Consider the following 26,602-nt stretch of genomic DNA (forward strand, 5'->3'; position numbering starts at 1 on the left):
GCACTTACCCTCCCCAGAACTCAGTGCTCATCTTTATGAAACAGCTCTCTGTAGATGTGTCAAGTGGACCGACATGACGCCTTGTCATCTATCATAGTGTCTGATCCCTCCTGTCATGAGGCTCCAGTCGCCCACCTCCTGTCTGCTCCACATGCCCAGATGTGAGCCTCGATCTCTGGGAAGAGAGAGTAAAGACAGCCCCTGTGACACTACATGCTCTAAATCAGGGGTGTCAAACTCATTTTGCCCAGGGGCCACATTCGCTCTTCAACGAGGTCCGGAGGGCCGCACTGGATATTGGTTATATTTCCTTGCTGTCAAAATCTGACCAAAATAGTTCTCTATCGATTGTTTTGGGGATTTTCAATGTGATTATTAGCAAGCTGAACAGTCATGAATGTAATACATTTTAAAGTATATTTTAAAGCATATCGAGTTTGTTGTCTAGTATACAATACCAATCAAATATTTGGACACACCTACTCATTCAAGGGTTTTTCTTTATTTATACTATTTTCTACATTGAATGATGTGAAGACATCAAAACTATGAAATAACACATATGGAATCATGTAATAACCAAAAAAGTGCTAAACAAATCAAAAATATATTTTAGATTTTAGATTCTTCAAAGTAGCCACCCTATGCCTTGATGACAGCTTTGCACACTCTTGGCATTGTCTCAACCAGCTTCACGAGGTAGTCACCTGGAATACTTTTCCAACTGTCTTGAAGGAGTTCCCACATACTGTATGCTGAGCACTTGTTGGCTGCTTTTCCTTCACTCTGTGGTCCAACTGCACTTGAAGAAACATTCAAAGTTCTTGAAATTTCGCATTTACTGACTTTCATGTCTTAAAGTAATAACGGACTGTCGTTTCTCTTTGCTTATTTGAGCTGTTCTTGCCATAATATGGACTTGGTATTTTATCAAATAGGGCTATCTTCTGTGTACCAACCCATACCTTGTCACAACACAACTGATTGGCTGAAATATATTTATATTTTTTTTACCCACTTTATTTTGTTACTACATGATTCCATATGTGTTATTTCATAGTTTTGATGTCTTCACTATTATTCTACAATGTAGAATACCACATAGGTAATAATGTAGTAACCAAAAAAGTGTTAAACACATTAAAATGTATTTTATATTTAAAATTCTTCAAAATAGCCACCCTTTGCCTTGATGACAACTTTGCACACTCTTGGCTTCTCTCAACCAACTTCATAAGGTAGTCACTTGGAATGCATTTCGATTAACCTTTCTAGCACAGGGGTTCCGCTAGCGGAACACCTCGACAACATCCCGCTGAAAAGGCAGCGAATGAAATTCAAAAATGTTTTTTTAAAATATGTACAGTAACTTTCACACATTAACAAGTCCAATACAGCAAATGAAAGATAAACATCTTGTTAATCTACCCATCGTGTCCGATTTAAAAAATGCTTTACAGCTAAAGCACAACATATGATTATGTTAGGTCATAGCCAAGTCGAAAAAACACACACAGCCATTTTCCAGCCAAAGATAGTCACAAAAAGCAGAAATATAGATAAAATGAATCACTAACCTATGATGATCTTCATCAGATGACACTCATAGGACATCATGTTACACAATACATGTATGTTTTGTTCGATAATGTGCATATTTATATCCAAAAATCTCAGTTTACATTGGCGCCTTACACACAGTAATGTTTTGATTCCAAAACATCCAGTGATTTTGCAGAAATGCTAATAATAAACATACTCGTGTTATTCACAGAATTAAAGATATACTTCTCCTTAATGCAACCGCTGTGTCAGATTTAAAAAAAACTTTACGGAAAAAGCATAATCTGAGAACGGCGCTCAGAACCCAAAACAGCTAGAGAATAGCCGCCATTTTGGAATCAACAAAGTTAGAAACAAAGTATTCACTAACCTTTGATGATCTTCATCAGAAGGCACTCCCAGGAATCCCAGTTCGACAATAAATGACTGATTTGTTCCATAAAGTTACATAATTTATGTCCAAATAGCCACTTGTTGTTAGCGTGTTCAGCCCAGTAATCCATCTTCATGAGGCGTGAGCATTTCATCCAGACAAAAACTCAAAAATGTCCATTACAATCCTTTAGAAACATGTCAAATTATGTATGGAATCAATCGATAGGATGTTTTTAACATAAAACATCAATAATATTCCAACCGGAGAATTCCTTTGTCTTTAGAAAGGCACTGGAACGAGAGGTAACTCTGTCGGGAGCGCGCGTCATGAGACCGAGGCCCTATGCCAGACCACTGACTCAAACAGGTCTCATGAGCCCCTCCTTTATAGTAGAATCCTCATTCAAGTTTCAAAAGACGGTTGACATCTAGTGGAAGCCCTAGGAAGTGCAACCTCATCCATATCTCAATGTGTACTCAGTTGGCCAAGCTTTGAAAAACTACAAACCTCAGATGTCCCACTTCCAGGATTTTTCTCAGGTTTTTGCCTGCCATATGTGTTCTGTTATACTCACAGACATCATTCAAACAGCTTTAGAAACTTAAGAGTATTTTCTATCCAATAATAATATGCATATATTAGCATCTGGAACTGAGTAGGAGGCAGTTCACTCTGGGCACGCACATTTCTTTTTAACTTCCTTAATCACCCTTTTTTTCAATTTTCGCCTAAAATGACATACTCAAATCAAACTGCCTGTAGCTCAGGCCCTGAAGCAAGGATATGCATATTCCTGGTACCATTTGAAAGGAAATACTTTGAAGTTTGTGGAAATGTAAGAGAATATAACACAATATATATGGTAAAAGACAATACAAAGAAAAAACTAACCATTATTTTATTTATTTTTTGCACCATCATCTTTGAAATGCAAGAGAAAGGCCATGATGTATTATTCCAGACTAGGTGCAATTTAGATTTTGGCCACTAGATAGCGCTATGATGAAACTGGCTCTCATAAGGACAGACACAGGAAAGGAAGACTCAGAGTTACGTCTGCTGCAGAGGATGTTCAATAGAGTTACCAGCCTCAGAAATTGCAGCCCAAATAAATGCTTCACAGAGTTCAAGTGACACACATCACCACATCAACTGTTCAGAGGAGACTACGTGAATCAGGCCTTCATGTTCAAATTCCTGCAAAGAAAAGAAATCACTACTAATGGACAACAATAATAAGAAGAGACTTGGCTTGGGCCAAGAAACATGAGCAATGGACATTAGACTGGTGGAATTGTGTCCTTTGGTCTGATAAGTCCAAATTTACGATTTTTGGTTCCAATTTTTGGCTCCTTAAAGACAGTTGGAAAAGCATTCCTCGTGAAGCTCTTAACCAGAATGCCAAGAGTGTGCAAAGCTGTCATCAAGGCCAAGGGTGGCTACTTTGAAGAATCTCAAGTATAAAATATATTTGGATTTGTTTAACACTTTTTTTGGTACTACATGATTTCTTATGTGTTATTTCATAGTTTTGATGTCTTTACTATTTTACAATGTAGAAAAATTAAGAAAAACCCTTGAATGAGAATCCAAACTTTTGACTGGTATTGCAATCGGAAACTACTATTCAGACCCCTTGACTTTTTCCACATTTTGTTACATTACAGCCTTATTCTAAAATTATTAAATAATACATTTCCTCCTCAATCTACACACAATACCCCATAATGCCAAAGCGAAAACAGGTTTTTAGAAATGTTTGCAAATGAATAAAAAATCCAAAACAGAAAAACCTTATTTACACAAGTATTCAGAGTCCTTGCTATGAGGCTTGAAATTTAGCTCAGGTCCATCCTGTTTCCATTGATAATTTTTGAGATGTTTCTACAACTTGGAGGCCACCTGTAGTAAATTAAATTGATTGGATATGATTTGGAAAGGCACACACCTGTGTGCTCCCATAGTTGACAGTGTATGGGGTGGCAGGTAGCCTAGTGGTTAGAGTGTTGGACTAGTAACCGAAAGGTTGCAAGATCGAATCCCTGAGCTGACAAGGTAAAAATCTATCCTTCTGCCCCTGAACAAGGCAGTTAACACAATGTTCATAGGCTGTCATTATAAATAAAAAATTGTTTTTAACTGACTTGCTTAGTTAAATAAAGGTGTAAAGAAATTGCAAAAACCAAGGCATGAGGTTGAAGGAATTGTCTGTAGAGCTCTGAGGCTGGATTGTGTTGAGGCACCAAAACCCTTCTGCAGCATTGAAGGTCTCCAAGAACACAGTGGCCTCTATCATTCTTAAATGGAAGAAGTTTGGAACCACCAAGACTCGTTCTAGAGCTAAACTGAGCAATTGGGGTAGAAGGGCCTTGGTCAGTGGGGTGACCAAGACCCCGATGGTTACTGACAGAGCTCCAGAGTTCCTGGAAACTTCCAGGCCTTTATAGAGTGGCCAGATGGAAGCCACTATTCAGTCAAAGGCACATGAAGGCACTTGAAGTTTGCCAAAAGGCACCTAAGGGAATCTCACCCCATGAGAAACAAGATTCTCTGGTCTGATGAATCCAAGATTTAACTCTTTGGACTGAATGCCATGCATCACATCTGGAGGAAACCTGGCACGATCCCCATAGTGAAGCATTTTGGTGGCAGTGTCATGCTGTGGGGATGTTTTTCAGCGACAGGGACTGGGAGAACAGTCAGGATCGAGGGAAAGATTAATCTTGATGAAAACCTGCCCCAGAGTGCTTAGGACCACAGACTGGGGTGAAAGTTCACCTTCCAACAGGACAACAACCTTAAGCACACAGCCAAGACAACGCAGGAGTGGCTTTGGGACAAGTCTCTGAATGTTCTTGAGTGGCACAGCCAGAGCCTGGATTTGAACCCCATCGAACAACTCCGGACAGACCTGGAAATAGCTGTGCAGCGACGCTCCCCATCCAACCTTGAGAATATCTGCAGAGAAGAATGTGAGAAACTCCCCAAATACAGCTGTGCTAAGCTTGTAGCATCATTCCCCAGAAGACTCAATGCTGTAATCACTGCCGAAGGTTCTTCAACAAAGTAATGACTAAAGGGTCTGAATACTTATGTAACTGTTTCAGTTTTTTTTTTTATTATACATTTGCAAAAATTGCCCCAAAACTGTTTTTGCTTTGTTATTATGGGGTATTGTGAGTATATTGAGGATTTTATTTTATTTTTTAAAATACATTTTAGAATAAGGCTGTAAAAGTAACAAAATGTGAAAAAAGTCAAAGGGTCTGAATACTTTCCAAATGCACTGTGTAGATATATCAAATAAATATAGAGTAAAATATATATATAACTACCCACGGGCTGGATTGGACACTCATGCTCTAGCTCCAGCTGTCTCATATCCCCTTTTCCTGTCCAGCACAGAACGTTTTGGGCTAGAAACAGGAAACTACAACAGCCCTTGCCTGAAAAACATGTTCATCCAATTACCTTCAGTTCATCTTTTTTTTTTTAGAATGTGTTTTAATTCACCTATGTCCCCGGAAAGAAGGCTTTTGATGAATCATTCTCAAGTTTTAACTGATGTAGAATAGCAATCGGGGTATGAAATCATTTCACTTTTTGAATAGTTCATGAATTTTTGTCGGATATTGGAAATACATGTGTTTTTAAAGTTACGTTTTTAACCTGAGCAATGCTGTGCGAGGGAAAGGCTGAGGCTCTATTGCTACAGCTGTGGAGGTTCCGTGCCGGTGAAATGGGAGCGAGTAGATGGAGGCAGAGAGAGAGATGCTACTTGGCTTCAGCCAAGACTACCTAACTTGTAGCAGCCACGTTATTAATCATCCCATATAACAGTGCCTGTCTTGACTGGAGTAGCCTAAATAAGCTAGCTAGCTAGCAAAAATGAATACTCACACTAGTATTTGAATACTAACGTCCGATATTCTAATAAATAATTTTCAGTGTGTATTTCAGACATGTCACCAGTTTACCTCACTCATTGCAGGAGAACAAAGAAGAGTACAACATCTCTGGCTGCAATCTTTGGTCTTTTGAGGAGGCGCATTGGGCAAATTGGAAACAGGCAGATTTTTTTTCCTGACACGACACAACTAGACCGTTCCCTCCCTCCATCTCATCCCCCGGGGGCATAGATGTGTATCACCCAGCTTCTTCCTATACACGTCAGAGGCTTTAACCTCTCTTAACCCATGACAGTGACTCAATGATGGGTCCAACTGGCACTACCAGACTTCTCCTCCACCCATCCCTCCCTCCTTCCTCTCCCTCCTGATGCTGTGATTGTATCTGTAACACCGTGTGACCTGTATGTCGGAGTAGAGCGAGGCTGATTGTGTTCATAACAACAGTTGACCCCATGTCCTCTCTGTTAGCTCACTGACACGGTTTAAGACGAGAGGGAAAAGGAGGAAGATGGATGTAGAAAGGAGATGAGCTGGATCCAGCAGAGCTCAGAAGGGGGCTGACAGCCAGTCGGACATACCCCTCCATGCCATCCACCCCTCCGTCCACCCGCCTCTCTCCCGCCCCTGGCATGTCCCTTTGATTAGTCTCATCAACCTGAGTCTGTGGGCCTGGATGTCTGTCGGCTGTCATGGTGTTTGTGTGGGCTGTGAGGGTGTGTGCTGCTGGACAGACAAACAGACAGAGGCGGGGAGGGCAGCCTGGGTGGGTGGTAGTGTGATTCATCTAATAATGAGCCATGATTTCATATAGCAGCCTTCCTAATGGGGTTCTCATCCCAAATGGCATACAGTGCTCTCCTTTTGACCAGGTCCCAGTAGTGCACTATTGGAGGGAACAGGTTCTACCTTAGCAGCATCTGTGACTGCAGTCTGGCAGATATGGTCCTGTTGGACATTATCATGACAGGGACACAGGGATCCGTCACCCCAGTCTCACACATGGCATCAGTAATTAGCAAGTTTCATATCCCATCATCTCAGCTAATAGGGCATCGCCTTTGGATCTGGAGCTGAGCAGCCTGTGCTCTGTAAGAATTAAAGGATGCGTGAGATTATATTAATAATGTGTTATTGTTGTACATCGCTCCCTCCTCCTCCCTTCTTCCCAGTCTCTCCAGGGTGTTTTTAATCTTTATCCAGCTTCCTGTGGTGAGTTTAGAAAGTAATCATCTAACCAACCGTCTGTCTATTTCTCCTTATCTTTCTATTTTTCTTCATCACTCCATCTCACACTGTCTTTCTTTGTCTCTCTCTCTGTCTCTTTCTCTCCCTCTGGCTCACTCTCCCACCCACCCCTCTTCCCTTCCATCTCCCCCTCCCTCTCTCCTCCCTCCATCTCTCCATCAGAGCCCATGCGTGCGTTGCGAGGCCTCACAGCGACAGAGATTCAGCCTCGTCAACTAACTTTACAGTGGGAACCTCTGGGCTACAACCTGACGCGCTGCCATACCTACTCTGTCTCTCTCTGCTACCGCTACTCCACACCTGCAGGGGGCAGCGCAGGGAACAACGCCACAGTGAGGGAGTGTCTCTCTGTGGAGAGGAACCAATCACACTTCACCCTGAGGGACCTGCCCCCGTTCCGATCCGTCCACGTCCGACTGGCTCTGGACAACCCAGAAGGCAAGAAGGAGAGCAGAGAGGTCACTTTTCAAACTGAGGAGGACAGTAAGTGGACTCTATTACCCAACATGCATTGTAAAGTTATAGTCTAGGGCAAGAAGATGGGCAGAGAGGTCACCTTCCAGACCGAGGAGGACAGTGAGTGAACTTTATTACCTAGCATGCATTGTAATTGATAAGAAACCCAGTGTTGGACCCAGTAGTAGTCAATGCAGTGACCTACATAACCATGTATTGTGTAGTGGAATCGGATCCAATTTAAGTGGCAGGACCCAATTCATTGATTGGCATTTTTATAGGGGTTTGATAGATATAAAAAATACTGTTATTACTTTCTATATAATCAAGGTTGTATAACCGACTATACTTTCCTCACTGAGTAGCTTGAAGTAGGCATATAAGTATTGTAGAATTGTGTGCTGGGTACACTATGATTGTGTGCTGGTACACTAAGTTATCCTGCCTCCAGTTATTAAATACAGTAAGAGGGCGAAAAAACACATATTGACTTGAAAAATAAGCAGGATCAGCATAACTAAATGGAAGATAAGCCTTTTAAATGAAAGCAGATTAAGAATTAATCGGTCAGTCAGAGTCATGGCCACCAGCGAAATGGTGAAATTATTTTGCTTGTTTTTTCTCTTAAAATGTTCCTGTATACAACAGTGGATTAAGCACATTTTAATATACATTTCCCCTATATGAATTGAAGAAATAGGTCAGAGAAAATGTACTATGCAATGAAACATTGCTCACAGCAGTTCTTGACCCATGAGAGAGAGGAGAGAGAGACAATGAAACATTGCTCACAGCAGTTCTTCACCCATGAGAGAGAGGAGAGAGAGAGAAAGACAGGGAGACAGAGAGAAAGAGAGAGCGAGCAAGGTTACAGTACAATATATTTTATGAGTATGAAATTGGCTGCGTTTGGAAACCTCCAAATTGCAAGGTCCTCCCATGAGTTTGAGGACAATGTGCTCCTGCACTATAATGTAATATATTTCATAGTCATTTGAACAGCGGCACTTGGAGAGAGATAGAGGGAGAGGGGGCGAGAGAGAGAGACTCTCTCCACTATCTTCCCCTTCCAGAGCTCTCTTTGGGCAAGAGAAAATAATGAAAAAGACTACAGGGAGACCTAATAAAATTACATCTGTTTTTTGGCACAAACACACACGTACGGATGCACAGATTCAACCCAGAGTTCATGAGTCCCAGACAAGCACAAGCCATTATTCATCTCTAGGGCTTGTTGAACTTTCCCAACTCTGTCCCTGAACCTATCAACTGTGTCTCCAACACATGCACGGCCTGATTTTACAGGCCTCTATTAGATCCATTGACTGCTAGTCCCTAATCCCCATGTTAAAACAAGAGTCCCTGTCTCAAACAAAGTCTCAGACCCAGTTGGGTTTCTTGTTTGGATGCCCATTTCCCTGCTTGGCCCTGCCATTACACTGAGGCCATTGTGTTCCTCTCAGGTCTGTTGTGGAGAGAGAGAGAGGACAGAGCAGGTTTAATCTTATGAATACGTGGGACGGTAGTGTCCCACCTGGCCAATATCCAGTGAAATTGCAGAGTGCGAAATTCAAAAATACAGAATTTAAATATTTAACATTCTTGAAAATATATGTGTTATACATCAAAATAAAGCTTAACTTCTTGTCAACCCAGCCAAGGTGCCAGATTCCGAAAAGGCTTTACGGCGAAAGCAAACCATGCGATTATCTGAGGACAGTCCCCCGCACACAAATGCATGACAAATCATATTTCAACCAGGTAGTTGCGACACGAAAATCAGACGTATCCAAACAAGTCAATCAACGTTTATAATCAAACCTTAGGTACCCTAATATGCAAATAAACGATCAAATTTAAGACGGAGAATCGTTATTGTCTTTACCGGAGATAAATAACAAATAACGCGCTTTCCTCCACACGCTTGGAAACACTACAGCCAAAATGGGAGCCACTTAGAAAAACTACAACTTCTCCCCCAAAAACCAGCCTGAAACTCTTTCTAAAGACTGTTGACATCTAGTGGAAGCCCTAGGAACTGCAATCGGGAGGATTTCGTCTTATTTTAATAGTGCCAGCAATTGAAATCAGTGTTATGCTGAAATGTTTTTTTGGGGGGGATGCCATTTCAGTTCTGTTATAATCTCAGACATTATTTGAACAGTTGTAGAAACGTTAGAGTGTTTCTATCCAAATCTACCAATTATTTGCATATCCTAGCTTCTGGGCCTGAGTAGCACGCTTTTCATCAGGACGTCAAAATACTGCCCCCTGGCCCAAAGAGGTTAACTGTCAGCCACAAGGCAGTGCTCTAGACTTTACCCATCTGAGCCACAGCTTCAGAGCCAGACAGACAGCCAGACAATCAGAGGAGCTTGTTAGTTGAAGAAACCTGCATGAACTGTAGCAGCGACATCTTTCAATCAGACTCAGATGTACACACAGACACACATGCAATCTTCCACCCAGGCACACACTCCCCAAATCTTCTGGTCCTCAATTCGATTTGCCTGTCTAGGGTTGGAAACCAGATATCCGTAATCAGTTCCTTCCCATCGGACCCCCTATGCCAGGGGTGTCAAAGTCAAATGGACGGAGGGCCAAATAAAAAAATCAGCTACAAGACGAGGGCCGGACTGTTCGAATGTTCATTGAAAAATTTTTAAATGACGCATATAGTCTAGTGAACCTAATTGAACCTACTGAAAACCTAACAAATATATTACAATATGATCAGATAAATAAAGCAATATTTTCTTATGGCTCTGTCAGTAATCTTTAATTTTCAACAGACACAAAAGACAAATTTCCTTTATATAAATATCCCCATAACATGAACATTAAATGAAAGAAACCGGTATTCAAGGCACCATCAGTAGACTATATTTTCTATTTTAGCAAAAGTGGGCTAAATTTACTTCAAAGAAAAAACAATAATAGCAATTTTCTATCATCCACTCAACTGAAATATTTTTAAAATATAATTGGATTGAAATACAAAAAAATAAAGTGCAAAAATCTATTAATCAAAAACAACACTTTGTTTAAGGAGAAGTAACATGCAGTGAAAACAAATATTAAATTTTAACTTTTAAACTTGAACTGAGTAAAAACTCTAAATATGTGATTGCACAGTAATGTTCACTTGTTTGAGGTTGAGGGTGATACTTGGTGGTGTCCCATCTTTTCCACAAGTTCATCAATGTTCGGGGTAAGGCTCTGAGCTGAAGAAATCCTCAGAATTGAGTGGAGGTGTTCAGCAGTAAGTCGACTTCTGTGTGATGTTTTGTTCAGGTTCATCAAAGAAAACAGTTGTTCACACAGGTATGTGCTGCCAAACATAGACAACGTTTGAGCAGCCTGGATGCGCAGCTGGGGCATTGTGCCGGGGAGGAAACGGGCGAACTCCGCAGCACCCACTGCCACATATTTTGCCCTCAGTGCATCATTGCATTGGAGGTCAATCAACTCCATTTGGAGGTTTGGTGGTGAGCTTTCCACGTCAACAGCAAATGGGTTACCGAGCAGTTCCAACCTGCTTTTTTGTGCTTCAAAGTCAGCAAATCGGCGTCGAAAGTCAGCGGCAAGCATACCTATTTTATCAGCCAACTGTGTGCTCGGGAACGCACTGGTAGAGAGCTTCTCTTTCATGGTCTGGCAGCTGGGAAAGTGGCTCAAATTTTCTTTCCGCATCTGCGTCTCCCACAGAGTCAGTTTGGTTTTAAATGCCTTCACTGTACTGTACATATCAGAGATGACACGATCCCGACCCTGCGCTGCAAGTTTATTGCATTCAGATGACTCGTAATGTCACACAGAAAAGCCATTTCACACAGAAACATTTCGTCTCGGAGTTGTGTTGTGTCTTTCCCTTTGCTGTCCAAGAACAGACAAATCTCCTCACGAAGCTCGAAACATCTTTGAAGCACCTTTCCCTGGCTTAGCCATCGCACCTCTGTGTGATAAGGCAAATCACCATGCTCCGTTTCTAACTCCGTCAGAAATGCCTTGAACTGGCGGTGATTCAAACCTTTGGCTCTGATAAAGTTAACTGTGCGCGTGATGATGCTCATTACATGCTCCATTTTCAAGGCTTTACCGCACAACGCTTCCTGGTGTATGATACAATGATAAGCTGTCAGCTCACCTGTCGCGTTTTCCTCTTGCATCTTTTCCCGTATCTTCGCCACCAGTCCGCTCCTGTGTCCACACATCGCAGGTGCTCCGTCGGTTGTCAAACCCACAAGTTTTTCCCAAGGCAGCTCCATCTCATTTACACATCTTGACACCTCTTCATACAAATCATGCCCCGTAGTTGTGCCATGCATAGGACGTAAAGCCAAAAACTCCTCTGTCACGCTTAGGTTGGAGTCCACTCCGCGGATGAAAATTGACAACTGGGCAATGTCAGAAATGTCGGTGCTCTCATCCACAGCCAAGGAATATGCAATAAAATCTTTTCCCTTTTTCACAAGCTGCTCTTTTAGATTGATGGACAACTGGTCTACTCTCTCGGCAATGGTGTTTCTGCTCAGACTCACATTTAAAAAGAGTTGCCTTTTTTCTGGGCAAACTTCGTCACAAACTTTAATCATGCAGTTTTTGATGAAATCCCCCTCCGTAAATGGCCGGGCTGATTTAGCGATCTCTTCTGCCAAAATAAAACTGGCCTTGACAGCAGCCTGGCCTTGTGATTTGGCTTTTTTGAACAGAGCCTGTCGAGATTTGAGGCCTCGTTTTAATTCCTCTGCCTTTTGTAGCCTTTGTTCCATGTCCATATTCTTGTTTTTGTCCGCGTGTTTCGTTTCATAATGTCGTCTCAGATTATACTCTTTCAGTACCGCCACACTTTCTCCACACAGAAGACACACAGGTTTTCCAGCTACCTTCGTGAACATATACTCCGACTCCCACCTTGTTTGAAACCCCCGGTTCTCAGTATCCACCTTCCGTTTTGCCATTTTTGATGGGTATCTGAAAGTTAATTTTACTGTGATGCTGACGACTGCTGTGCCAATAAATATTGAAATGAAGCAGCCTACTGCTCGGTGCGTCACCTTTGCATTGTGGGAAATGTAGTATTGGTGCGTGTAAAAGATCTGCGGGCTGCCGGCTTGCTGCGGGCCGGTTCTAATAATAAATCAAGATCATCCCAGGGGCCGTAAAAAACCTTCTTGCGGGCCGGATGTGGCCCGCGGGCCTTGACTCTGACATATGTGCCCTATGCAATCAACTGCGAGTTCTCAGAATGTTTATGTTGTGTTTTCTCTTCCAGTTCCTGGTGGCGTTGCCCCAGAGTCACTGACCTTCACTCCATTGGACGATATGATCTTTCTGAAATGGGAGGAGCCTGTGGAGCCCAATGGGGTCATCACACAGTATGAGGTATGGAACACGCCCTCAACTTTCCGTCTGTCTACCTTTTTGCAATCACACAGCTATCTCGGACTCAGTCTTGATCTCTCTCTTTCTTTTTCTCCCCTATTCATATTTTTGTCTTTATTTTACTGATATTTATCTCGATCTCTAATTTCCCTCAACTTGACACAGACCACTGTGTTGTTGTGTTTTTTTTGTTTTTTTTGTTCCTGTTTTGGTCCAAAAATACTCAAATCACTGGGAATTCAGCTAAAAATGTATTTAATTAAGGAAATCTGTTCAAGTATTTCAATGAAAAAAAGAGAGGTGATCATGTCTCAATGTAATCAATGTATTACATATTTGTTATTTTGAAATACAGTCTGTTTTTGGACTTAGTTGTGGTCAATTTACAGTGTACAAATGATTAGAAACGATGTTCCGGCCCCCCGACCATCCGCTTCAACAATAATCAGAATCTGAATCTAGTTGCCTACCCGTGCAATACAGTTTACATCTGCCCTGATCATTAATAGGGAATGTATCCCCCCCCCCCCCCCCCGCCCCCCAGTTCAGGCCTCCGTATATGTTCCTATGCTAATGAGACGAGCTGAGCCTCTGACTGCAGCACTGCAATTATATATAGATAAGCAGTATAATTACTTATTTGCCGAAGAGACACTTTCACATGGGGGGCAACTTTAAATGCTTCTAATTAATAATACATCTTTGTGTATATATGTCCCTGGTCACCTCCGACACAGGCCTCTGTAGCCAACTCTTAGAGCTACAGGCAGGCTGCGGTGACACTGCTGAATGTATGAAAGGTGTCCACACAGAGACAGGTCTGGGCCTGAGGAGTCTGCTCTGACAGAGAGAGTATGTTGAAAAGGAAGAGACATGTAAATAGTGAGATGGAGAGAGACTGATAGAATGAGGCTGGGGGTAGACTTGATGACTTGTTCCTTGTTTTGTCCTGAGTGATGGGACTGACTGTGTAAACAAAAATCTAATCAAATCAAATTGTATTGGTCACATACACATGGTTAGCAGATGTTAATGTGAGTGTAGCGAAATGCTTGTGCTTCTAGTTCTGACCATGCAGTAATATCTAACAAGTAATCTAACAATTTCACAACAAGTACCTTATGCACACAATTGTAAAGGAATGAATAAGAATATGTACATATAAATATATGGATGAGCGATGGCCGTGTGGCATAGGCAAGATGCGGTAGATGGTATAGAGTACAGTATATACATATGAGATGAGTAATGTGTATAGGGTATGTAAACATTATATAAAGTGCCATTGTTTAAAGTGACTAGTGATACATTTATTACATCCAATTTTTTATTATTAAAGTGGCTGGAGTTGAGTCAGTGTGTTGGCAGCAGCCACTCAATTTTAGTGATGGCTGTTTAACAGTCTGATGGCCTTGAGGTAGAAGCTGTTTTCAGTCTCTCAGTCCCAGCTTTGATGCACCTGCAACTGACCTTACCTTCTGGATGATAGCGGGGTGAACAGGCAGTGGCTCGGGTGGTTTTTGTCCTTGATGATCTTTTTGGCTTTCCTGCAACATCGGGTGGTGTGTAGGTGTCCTGGAGGGCAGTTAGTTTGCCCCGGTGATGTGTTGTGCAGACTTCACCACCCTCTGGAGAGCCTTGCGGTTGTGAGCGGAGCAGTTGCCGTACCAGGCGGTGATACAGCCCGACAAGATGCTCTCAATTGTGCATCTGTAAAAGTTTGATTGTTTTCGGTGACAAGCCAACCTTCTTTAGCCTCCTGAGATTGAAGAGGCGCTGTTGCCCCTTCTTCACCATGCTATCTGTGTAGGTGGACCATTTCAGTTTGTCCGTGATGTGTACGCCGAGAAACTTAACTTTCCACCTTCTCCATTACTGTCCTGTTGATGGGGATAGGGGGGTGCTCCCTCTGCTGTTTCCTGAAGTCCACAATCATCTCCTTTGTTTTGTTGACGTTGAGTGTGAGGTTATTTTCCTGACACCCCACTCCAGGGGCCCTTACCTCCTTCATGTAGGCCGTCTCGTCGTTGTTGGTAATCAAGCCTACCACTGCAGTGTCGTCTGCAAACTTGATGATTGAGTTGGAGGCGTGCATGGCCACACAGTCATGGGTGAACAGGGAGTACAGGAGAGGGCTGAGAACGCACCCTTGTGAGGCCCCAGTTTGGAGGATCAACGGGGTGGATAAGTTGTTTCCTACCCTCACCACCTGGGGGCGGCCCGTCAGGAAGTCCAGGACCCAGTTGCACAGGAAGGCGTCGAGACCCAGGGTCTTGAGCTTAATGACGAGTTTGGATGAACAGCATTCTTACATACAGACCTTTTGCCACATTTCAGGCTTCAAACATAAAGATATAAAACTGTATTTTTTTGTGAACAATCAACAACAAGTGGGACACAATCATGAAGTGGAACGACATTTATTGGATATTTCAAACTTTTTTAACAAATCAAAAACTGAAAAATTGGGCGTGCAAAATTATTCAGCCCCTTTACTTTCAGTGCAGCAAACTCTCTCCAGAAGTTCAGTGAGGATCTCTGAATGATCCAATGTTGACTTAAATGACCAATGATGATAAATACAATCCACCTGTGTGTAATCAAGTCTCCGTATAAATGCACCTGCACTGTGATAGTCTCAGAGGTCCGTTAAAAGCGCAGAGAGCATCATGAAGAACAAGGAACACACCAGGCAGGTCCGAGATACTGTTGTGAAGAAGTTTAAAGCCGGATTTGGATACAAAAAGATTTCCCAAGCTTTAAACATCCCAAGGAGCACTGTGCAAGCGATAATATTGAAATGGAAGGAGTATCAGGCCACTGCAAATCTACCAAGACCTGGCCGTCCCTCTAAACTTTCAGCTCATACAAGGAGAAGACTGATCAGAGATGCAGCCAAGAGGCCCATGATCACTCTGGATGAACTGCAGAGATCTACAGCTGCGGTGGGAGACTCTGTCTATAGGACAACAATCAGTCGTATATTGCACAAATCTGGCCTTTATGGAAGAGTGGCAAGAAGAAAGCCATTTCTTAAAGATATCCATAAAAAGTGTTGTTTAAAGTTTGCCACAAGCCACCTGGGAGACACACCCAACATGTGGAAGAAGGTGCTCTGGTCAGATGAAACCAAAATTGAACTTTTTGGCAACAATGCAAAACGTTATGTTTGGCGTAAAAGCAACACAGCTGAACACACCATCCCCACTGTCAAACATGGTGGTGGCAGCATCATGGTTTGGGCCTGCTTTTCTTCAGCAGGGACAGGGAAGATGGTTAAAATTGATGGGAAGATGGATGGAGCCAAATACAGGACCATTCTGGAAGAAAACCTGATGGAGTCTGCAAAAGACCTGAGACTGGGACGGAGATTTGTCTTCCAACAAGACAATGATCCAAAACATAAAGCAAAATCTACAATGGAATGGTTCAAAAATAAACATATCCAGGTGTTAGAATGGCCAAGTCAAAGTCCAGATCTGAATCCAATCGAGAATCTGTGGAAAGAACTGAAAACTGCTGTTCACAAATGCTCTCCATCCAACCTCACTGAGCTCGAGCTGTTTTGCAAGGAGGAATGGGAAAAATTTCAGTCTCTCGATGTGCAAAACTGATAGAGACATACCCCAAGCGACTTACAGCTGTAATCGCAGCAAAAGGTGGCGCTACAAAGTATTAACTTAAGGGGGCTGAATAATTTTGCACGCCTAATTTTTCAGTTTTTGATTTGTTAAAAAAGTTTGAAATATCCAATAAATGTCGTTCCACTTCATGATTGTGTCCCACTTGTTGTTGATTCTTCACAAAAAAATACAGTTTTATATCTTTATGTTTGAAGCTTGAAATGTGGCAAAAGGTCGCAAAGTTCAAGGGGGCCGAATACTTTCGCAAGGCACTGTAGGTATTCCTCTTGTCCAGATGGGTTAGGGCAGTGTACAGTGTGATTGTGATTGGTCGTCTGTGGACCTATTGGGGCGGTAAGCAAATTGGAGTGGGTCTAGGGTGTCAGGTAGGGTGGAGATGATATGATCCTTGACTAGTCTCTCAAAGCAAGTGAGTGCTACAGGGCGATAGTTGTTTAGCTCAGTTACCTTAGCTTTCTTGGGAACAGGAACAATGGTGGCCCTCTTGAAGCATGTGGGAATAGCAGACTGGGATAAGGATTGATTGAATATATCCGTAAACACGCCAGCCAGCTGGTCTGCGCATGCTCTGATGACGCGGCTAGGGATGCAGTCTGGGCCGGCAGCCTTGCGAGGATTAACACGTTTAAATGTTTTACTCATGTTGGCTGTGGTGAAGGAGAGCCCGCAGGTTTTGGTAGCGGGCCGTGTCAGTGGCACTGTATTGTCCTCAATGAGAGTAAAGAAGTTGTTTAGTTTGTCTGGGAACAAGACATCGGTGTCCGCGACGGTGCTGGTTTTCTTTTTGTAATCTGTGATTGTCTGTAGACCCTGCCACATACGTCTCGTGTCTGAGCCGTTGAATTGCGACTCTACTTTGTCTCTATACTGACGCTAACTTGTTTGATTGCCTTGCGGAGGGAATAGCTACACTGTTTGTATTCGGTCATGTTTCCTTGCCATGATTAAAAGCAGTGGTTCGCGCTCTCAGTTTTGTGCGAATGCTGCCATTAATCCACGGTTTCTGGTTGGGGAAGGTTTTAATCATCAACGTGGGTACAACATCACCGATGCACATGCTAATAAACTCGCTCACCGAATCAGCGTATAAATCAATGTTGTCTGAGGCTATCCGGAACATATCCCAGTCCACGTGATCGAAGAAATCTTGAAGTTTGGAATCAGAATGGTCGGCCCAGCATTGAACAGACTTGAGCACGTGCGTTTCCTGTTTTAGTTTCTGTCTATAGGCTGGGAGCAACAAAATTGAGTTTTCTCCCCGTTTCAGGAGAAATAATACCATTTACTGGGAATTAATGGCCAGTTAGTTGAGTGAGTCACTCTAGAATCAACATAAATCTATTGCACGAGGAGGCAAGTTAACGACCTGTGGTTTTCCACCCCTTTAAATGTACAATCTACAATAGTCACTGCTGTTCAATGACCATTTAAATTCATGAAGAGTTTGGTTGTAAAACAAATTACAGAATGTGGCATTAAAGTATGAAATAACATCATGGTGGAGCATGCATGGCTGGAAAAACCCCACTGGCTCTGTCCATCTCCTTCACTTTTGTGTGGTTGTACAGGTCTTCTCTATTGAGCCACAGTCAGTGCTTGACCCATGACCTGTAAGCTGCTGTGGATAAAGTACTGCATGAGACATGTAAATAGTGAGATGGAGAGAGACTGATAGATAGAATGATGAAATGAAGAAATTGTTGGAATAGATATTGAAGGTTGAGAAAGGAAAAGGAAGATGCAGTAGGAATAGGGAGAAGATGATGAGAAGTGGGAAGATGAATTTAGGCAGTGTGTGAAAGAAGGGAGGAATGGAGGAGTGAGAATAGACAGTTGAATCAGGAGAGAGGAGAATGAGAAACAAGGACGTGTGAGAGCTGCCTGGATAGAGAAGAGAGGATAGAGAAGAGAGGGAAGAGAGAGAGAAGGGAGATGGGGGAGGAGAGCGAGGGAAAGAAGAGAAGAGAGGAACATTAGAAGAGAGAGGCACTGAGAACGGGGTCTCTGAGAAAAGAAAGGAGAGTGAAGCAGAAAAGAACAGCAGCCGAAATAATTGGGGTGTGTTGGTTGTCTGTGTGGTGACAGAGGAGATGTTCTGAGTGCTTCCTTCAGTAACACATGATGATAACAGGAATGATCTCATTCTGGGCTGCATGGTGTCACTGTGGGTTGGGGTGCCAGGTAGGCAGACACAGTCAGAGACACAGTAACACCACCTCATTTGTAAAATATCTGCTTGACTCCCCACATTGAAACAACCCTCAGCAAAACATCTCTCTCTCCTCCAAGAACAATAACACTAACAACAATAACAACACCTATCAAATGATCTCAGGTAGCGGAATCAAGTCTCATTTTGATTCATCTATGTTCACAGTTTGTCATCAGAGACTACTCATTGTGATTCTATGGTTTGTGTTTTGTTCCTTGTTCCTAAATCTGTTAGAACAACAATACTCTTACTACAACAACAACAAGAACAACACAGCATTGTGACCCTATTTGTCTGTGTTTTGTTCCCGGTCCCCCAGATCAGTTATCAGGGCATCGAGTCATCTGACCCAGGTATCAACGTACCAGGCCCTCGCCGTACCGTTTCCAAACTGAGGAACGAAACATACCACATGTTCTCTGGCCTACACCCCGGCACCACCTACCTGGTGTCTGTTAGAGCTCGCACCGCCAAGGGCTTCGGACAGACCGCCCTCACTGAGATCACCACCAACATCTCCGGTGAGGTTCTATGGAATAATCAGTGACTGACGCCTCAGGGTTATAGGGCTGGGGCTGAGAATGAAGCTGGGCGTAGACTAGAGGGGTTGCTGTGGGTTGTTTGACTTGATGACTTGTTCCTTGTTCTGTCCTGAGAGATGGGACTGACTCGGTGTAAGCAAAAATGTGGTAGGTCAAACACAAAGATGTTTCAAAAGCTTACTTTATGTTTAGATAATTTTTCACTCTTTTTCACTGCATCAGGATAGCATTGGGTTCCTGGGTCTTGTTCCAAGAAAATACGCTCCCTTCTCCCACACAGTGAGCTTGTGAATGATCCCATACCTATTTTTGCACTAATGTTCTATCCTCACAACCTGCGTCAGAGCAAGACCGGGAGGCCTGAACTTTGGCACACAAATAAATATACAGTATGATCGTTTCCAAACACGGTGTGTGGTAGGTAGCCTTTCAACTTTTCTAAAGCACCTGACAATAGCAGCCCCTGGGTGTCCGATTTGCATTTCTTCTTTCCCCCGTTTCGTGAGAAATAATACCATTTACTGGGAATTAATGGCCAGTTAGTTGAGTGAGTCACTCTAGAATCAAGATAAATCTATTGCACGAGGAGGCAAGTTAACGACCTGTGGCTTTTTCACCCCTTTAAAAGTACAATCTGCAATAGTCACTGCTGTTCAATGACCATTTAAATTCATGAATTTAAAAAGAAGAGAAGAGTTTGGTTGTAAAACAAATTACAGATTGTGGCATTAAAGTATGAAATAACATCATGGTGGAGCATGTATGGCTGGATAAATCCCACTGGCTCAGTCCATCTCCTTCACTTTTGCGTGGTTGTACAGGTCTTCTCTATTGAGCCACAGTCAGTGCTTGACCCATGACCTGTGAGCTGCTGTGGATAAAGTACTGCAACTGTCACCTCTGACCTGTCTCATCTCTCTCTTAGCCCCCCTCACTCTCTAGCCTTTCCACTTAACTCTATTCATGTATTTCTCTAACATGCCCTCTTAAACCCATCACAATAAAGGAAAGTGTGCTCTCTTCATTGGTCTTCAACCTCGGTCATTCATACATTTACAAAGGCTTGGTTTTCTATCCTTCGGTTAAAGGTATTGAATCCAGCCATACTACACACCTTCCCCGGTTTCTCCATACTGAGTTAGTACTTGCCATGAATGTGTATGTTACACTCTTACTCTGTCTAATATTTTTGGGTTTAACCTCAACTGAGTGTACAAAACATTAGTAACATCTTCCTAATATTGAGTTGCACCCTCATTTGCCCTCAGAACAGCCTCCATTCGTCGGGGAATGGACTCTTCAAGGTGCCGAAAGCGTTCCACAAGGGATGCTGGCCCATGTCGATTCCAATGCTTCCCACAGCTGTCTTTCGGTGGTGGGACATTTTTGATACACACAGGAAACTGTTGAGCGCGAAACTCAGCAGCGTTGCAGTTCTTGACACACTCAAACCTGTCACGATCGTCGTAGTGAGGAGACCAAAGCGCAGCATGATGTGAATACATCATTTTAATGATAGATGAAAACAAACACGAAGTACACTAAACAAACAAACAAAATATCAAAACGAACGTGACCGCTATAAATACAACTCGGGTGCGTGGACCCCGCTCTACCTCAGTCTTGGCCCACTTAGGTGGCGCCTCAGGAGCAGGGACCCTCGCAGCGGGCCCCGGACTGAAGATCATCGTAGAGAGCGCCACTGGACGGAAAGGCGCCTCTGGACTGAGGAGCGACTCTGGCAGCTCCGGACAGGAGGGAGACTCTGGCGGCTCCAGACAGGAGGGCGACTCCGGCATTGCCGGCGTGACAGGTGGCTCTGGCCACTCCTGGCTGGCTGACGGCTCTGGCGGCTCCTGGCTGGCTGACGGCTCCTGGCTGACTGGCAACTCTGGCGGTTCAGGACAGGCGGGGGACTCTGGCGGCTCAGGACAGACGGGAGACTCTGGCGGCTCAGGACAGACGGGAGACTCTGGCGGCTCAGGACAGACGGGAGACTCTGGCGGCTCAGGACAGACGGGAGACTCTGGCAGCGCTGGGCAGGAGGAAGGCTCTGGCAGCGCTGGACAGGCGGGAGCACCTGTTGGGATAAAACGAAGAGACAGCCTGGTGTGGGGGGCTGCCACCAGAGGGCTGGTGCGTGGAGGTGGCACTGGATAGACCGGACCGTGCAGGCGCACTAGAGCTCTTGAGCACCGAGCCTGCCCAACCTTACCTGGTTGAAGGCTCCCGGTAGCCAGGCCAGTGCGGCGAGGTGGAATAGCCTGCACTGGGCTGTGCTGGCGAACCGGGGACACCATGCGTAAGGCTGGTGCCATGTACGCCGGCCCGAGGAGACGCACTGGAGACCAGATGCGTAAAGCCGGCTTCATGGCACCTGGCTCGATGCCCACTCTAGCCCGGCCGATACGAGGAGCTGGAATGTACCGCACCGGGCTATGCACACGCTCCACCGCATAACACGGTGCCTGCCCGGTCCCTCTCTCTCTCTGGTAAGCACGGGAAGTTGGCGCAGGTCTCCTACCTGGCTTCACCACACTCCCCGGAAATTTTTGGGGCTGCCTCTCGGGCTTCCAGCCACGCTGCCTTGCTGCCTCCTCATACCGGCACCTCTCTGCTTTCGCTGCCTCCAGCTCTGCTTTGGGGCGGCGATATTCCCCTGGCTGTGCCCAGGGTCCTTCGCCATCCAGAATCTCCTCCCAAGTCCATGAGTCCTGCGTTCTTTGCCGCTGCTGGCCGTTACCACGCTGCTTGGACCATTGTTGCTGGGTTATTCTGTCACGATCGTCGTAGTGAGGAGACCAAAGCGCAGCGTGATGTGAATACATCCTTTTTAATGATAGATGAAAACAAACACGAAGTACACTAAACAAACAAACAAAATATCAAAACGAACGTGACCGCTATAAATACTGAGTGCAAACATGCAACATCACATAGACAATAACCCACAAAATACCCAAAGAAGATGGCTGACTAAATATGGTTCCCAATCGATAAACGATAAACAGCTGCCTCTAATTGAGAACCAATCTAGGCGACCATAGACATACATAAACACCTAGTTGGTAAACAACCCCATAAACCTACAAACCCCTTGACAGTACAAAAACACATTCATCACCCATGTCACACCCTGACCTAACCAAAATATATAAAGAAAACAAAGAATACTCAGGTCAGGGCGTGACAAAACCGGTGCGCCTGGCATCTACTACCATCCCCCGTTCAGAGGCACTTACATTTTTTGTCTTCCCCATTCTCCCTCTGAATAGCACACATACACAATCCATGTCTCAATTGTCTCAAGGCTTGAAAATCCTTCTTTAACCTGTCTCCTCCTCTTCATCAATACTGATTGAAGTGGATTTAACAAGTGACATCAATAGGGGATCGTAGAGTTCACCTGCATTCACTTGGGTTCCATGTAGAACCTTTTGTGGAAAGGGTTTTACATGGAACCCAAAAGGGTTCTACTTGGAACCAAAAAACAGTTCTCCTATGGGGACAGCCAAAGAACCCTTTTTCTTCTGACCCAAAATGGAAAAACAACACCAGGTAGACTCCGCGATATGAGTAATTAATTTCCACAACAGCTAAGAGCGTTGAAGCGTGAGGCAAAACTTCTCCGCTGTTTTGGTGCCCTGGCTACCACGCTGGCAACAGCGTGAAAGGAACCTGTGCACATGCGCAGATAGTGTGTGACTGTGTGAGAGTGAAGTCTTGCATCCTTTAATTTCAGAGGCTGTTGGTTTAGCTGATTATTAATAATCTTTCTTTACTGTGAAAGCTGATGTTTTTTATTGGCTGGCTGCTCCTTTGCTAATTGTCTTTTAACGGTAAACAGAGACGGGAACACAATGTGTGTGTCTTCCCCATAGATGGGAGCTCACCAAGGTATGTTCCCGTCTGCAGTCCTGTTCAAGGGGGTGTGGCTGTGGGATGCATTGTAATTACAGGGGATTCTTATCGTCCCTGTGAATAATTATGGGAATGTCCTGCAGCTGTCTATGTGAATGAGTTTTATCCCACTTCCTGTGTTATATGTGATTGTTTTGTTACTTACTCCCTAATTTTCTATCTCTCTCTCTTTCTTTTAACATAATTTTCTCTTTCTCTCTCATGTTCTATCTCTCGCTATCTCTCTCTTTCTCTTTCTTTCTCTCTTTCTTTCTTTCTCTCTCTTTCTTTTTCTCTCTCTCTCTCTCTCTTTCTCTTTCTTTCACTCACTCACTCACTCACTCACTCACTCACTCACTCACTCACTCACTCACTCACTCACTCACTCACTCACTCACTCACTCACTCACTCACACACACACACACACACACATACACACACTCACACACACACACTCTCCTGCTCTACCTCTTTATCTCCTCTCTCTCCCTTCCTCCTCTCTCAGCCCCAGTGTTTGACTATGAGGATGTCCCAGCCCCACTCAGTGAGTCAGAGAGCACCATCACGGTGCTGTTGAGACCAGCACTGGGCAGAGGAGCACCAGTCAGGTACAGTCACATTACTAATCACAGTAATAGGCCTCACACAACTGTCACTCATGTCTACCACTAGATAAATATATTCACTTGTATAACAAGAATGTTTTGAATAAATGTCATTGCTATTTGATTTGTGTTTCTTATTTTATTCCACCTTTTATTTAATCAGGAAGTGTCTTTGAGAACTTTTTTTTACAAGGGTGACCTTAAAGGGACAATCCGTAGTTGAAACGACAATAAAGTATTCTCCCCACCACTGTTTCGTTATAAAGCTGAGAGATGGGCCTGGCACTCTCACATTCATAGACCGAGCTATGGATGCAAGGACTGACCATCCATGATATCAAAATTAAAGTCTTAACCATGTTTTGAGGCTATAGAGTGTTACTTTTTTTACAAACATTGGAGTAGAACAACATTATATTTTGGGTTCTGATGGGGTACAACAGTTGAACAAAGCTCATGAGGCATTTTTAAGTTGGATTCTTTAAGAATCTATATAACTAATTTACAAGTCCAAAAATGGATGTAGCTAATGCAGATTTCCCCTTTAAGAGGGCCATTTGTTTCCAGCGTAGTTATCACCTATCAGTCTGTCATCCCTCTCCCCGCAGTGCGTACCAGGTGGTGGTAGTAGAAGAGGACGGTTCCAGGCGGGTCAGGAGGAGCAGGAGGAGGAGGAGGGAGCTGGGTAGCGGGTCAGACTGTTTCCCTGTGCCAGCGTCCCAGGTGGAGGCTCAGTCTAAGTCCCACTACTACACGGCTGAGCTTCCCCCCTCCAGTCTCCCTGAGGCCACTCCGTTCACCGTAGGGGACAACCACACCTATAACGGCTACTGGAACACTCCCCTGGACCCCTCCAAGAACTACCTGGTCTTCTTCCAGGCTATAAGCAACTTCAGAGGGGTGAGTTTATTGACCTGTCAATAAAGTCTGAGTCAAGTCTGGAGACTTTGTCAAACATGCCATAGGAGTAAGCAAGACAGCACGGACAGATCAGGGGACCAGGCTAAACTACAGTCCTTTGGGACAAATCAAGTGTTATTGAATTGAGAAGGTCAAACTGTAGCTGTAGGAGAGAAGTACTTCAGCTCTGAAACTCAGGCTGTTCTGGACTCTCTCTCTGTCTTTCTTTATTTCTTTCTTTCTTTCTGTCTTTCTTTCTTTCTTTCTTTCTTTCTCTCTCTGTCCCCTCTGAGCCTGCTGCCTAGAGGAAACTGAAATGAGACTTAAGGTAGATAAAAAGAGGAAGTAGTGGGCCAGGTGCTGTTTCAATCATAAAGCCCATATGGAGCTAAATGACTACAGTCTGGTCTGCCTGGCTTCAGCCTCTCAGAGAGTTGGATATCATGCATCATATATACAATATGACCATATGACTCTGGTAGCTGCATATTTATTTAAAAAGTGTTTAGTAAAAGGTGTGCGCCAATGCGGTTTGGAAACTGCGTCTTCAGTCGTTGTACTGCAATCGCCTGGGTCAAAATGCATCAGAGAGAGTCCCAGAGCAGAACCGGTCAAACACGTGCTTCCTACCTGGTTGCTAGGATTCAGTAGGGGAAAAGCACCACAGGTTAGAAGGTTCCATAGGTTGTAATGCTGGAATGACTAACTTCCCTTGGCTGTAATGTCAAGGACTTATCCTCAGTGTGTGTCTGTCTTCTGAATCACACTCTGACTCAATCTCTTGTGTGTCTCAACTATCGATCATTAAAGCTAATACTGAACCCTTTGACGTCAGTGGCTTGCAATTCTAATGACTCCGCCGTCCTGTGTGTGTGTGTGTGTGTCATTATGACTCTGTATAACGATTATAGTTGTACGTTTACCTACCTCTTAGAGCACTCTTATAGTTGTACGTTTACCTACCTCTTAGAGCACTCTTAGCCACCGTTCTATTCCATTCTGACAAAGCAGCTCGTAAGATTGGAATATTCTAATTCATGTATATTAGTGTTTCTCTGTCTGCCCTGCGAGCAATTTTATCTCAATCTGTTTATAAAACTTCTCTATTCAAATCAGCCTGGACTTGCGGTGTGTGTGTGTGTGTGTGTGTGTATTTGCTGGCTCTGCAAAAAAAGGGAAGCAAATCATTTTTTGACAATTATTCAGGATAATTAGCTGTAGATTTCCAGAACCATGGCTCTGAGAGCTGCTGCTGCCACTGAATGGAACTGTAATTGCTTTGACGGATGTCTTTACTGGAGCTTGAAATACAGCAAGATTGGTGCAATCAGTTCTTTATAAAACACAGAAGTGCTCAGACACATACCCACACACACATACACATCACACACACATCACAAACACACTCCTACAGACACTGAGTCACGTGGCCGTGGCTTGCTATATAAAACAAGCAGACGGGCATCGAGGCATTCAGTTACTGTTTGATTGAATGTTAGAATGGGCAAAGAGTGAGCTAAGCGACTTTGAGCGTGGTATGATCACAGGTGCCAGGCCCGCCGGTTCCAGCATGTCAGAAACGCACGACAGTAGTGTTAACAGAGAATGGGCCGACAAACAATAAACATCCAGACAGCGGCAGTCCTGTGGGTGAAAACGTTGACGAGAGGTGGAAGGAGAATTTCTTTACATTTTTTTTATTTTTTATTTCACCCTTATTTAACCAGGTAGGCTAGTTGAGAACAAGTTCTCATTTACAACTCCGAACTGGCCAAGATAAACCAAAGCAGCGCAACACAAACAACAGCACAGAGTTACACATGGAATAAACAAACATACAGTCAATAATACAATAGAAAAAG

At 43.8% G+C, this 26,602-nt stretch overlaps 1 protein-coding gene across 10 annotated transcripts in view; it reads left to right on the plus strand.

Moving 5' to 3' along the window:
- Positions 1-26,602, plus strand: part of LOC110489412 (receptor-type tyrosine-protein phosphatase U) — a 288,775-nt gene that overhangs the window by 191,490 nt on the left and 70,683 nt on the right. For all 10 annotated transcript variants that reach the window (XM_036970736.1, XM_036970735.1, XM_036970740.1 and 7 more), the window contains exons 9-13: positions 7,258-7,578; positions 12,827-12,936; positions 19,112-19,313; positions 23,741-23,843; positions 24,449-24,740. In XM_036970736.1, the coding sequence (XP_036826631.1) occupies positions 7,258-7,578; positions 12,827-12,936; positions 19,112-19,313; positions 23,741-23,843; positions 24,449-24,740 (1,028 nt within the window). The remainder of the gene's footprint in view (positions 1-7,257; positions 7,579-12,826; positions 12,937-19,111; positions 19,314-23,740; positions 23,844-24,448; positions 24,741-26,602) is intronic.

This window comes from Oncorhynchus mykiss, chromosome 32 (genome assembly GCF_013265735.2).
Source record: "Oncorhynchus mykiss isolate Arlee chromosome 32, USDA_OmykA_1.1, whole genome shotgun sequence".
NCBI classification, from domain to species: domain Eukaryota; kingdom Metazoa; phylum Chordata; class Actinopteri; order Salmoniformes; family Salmonidae; genus Oncorhynchus; species Oncorhynchus mykiss.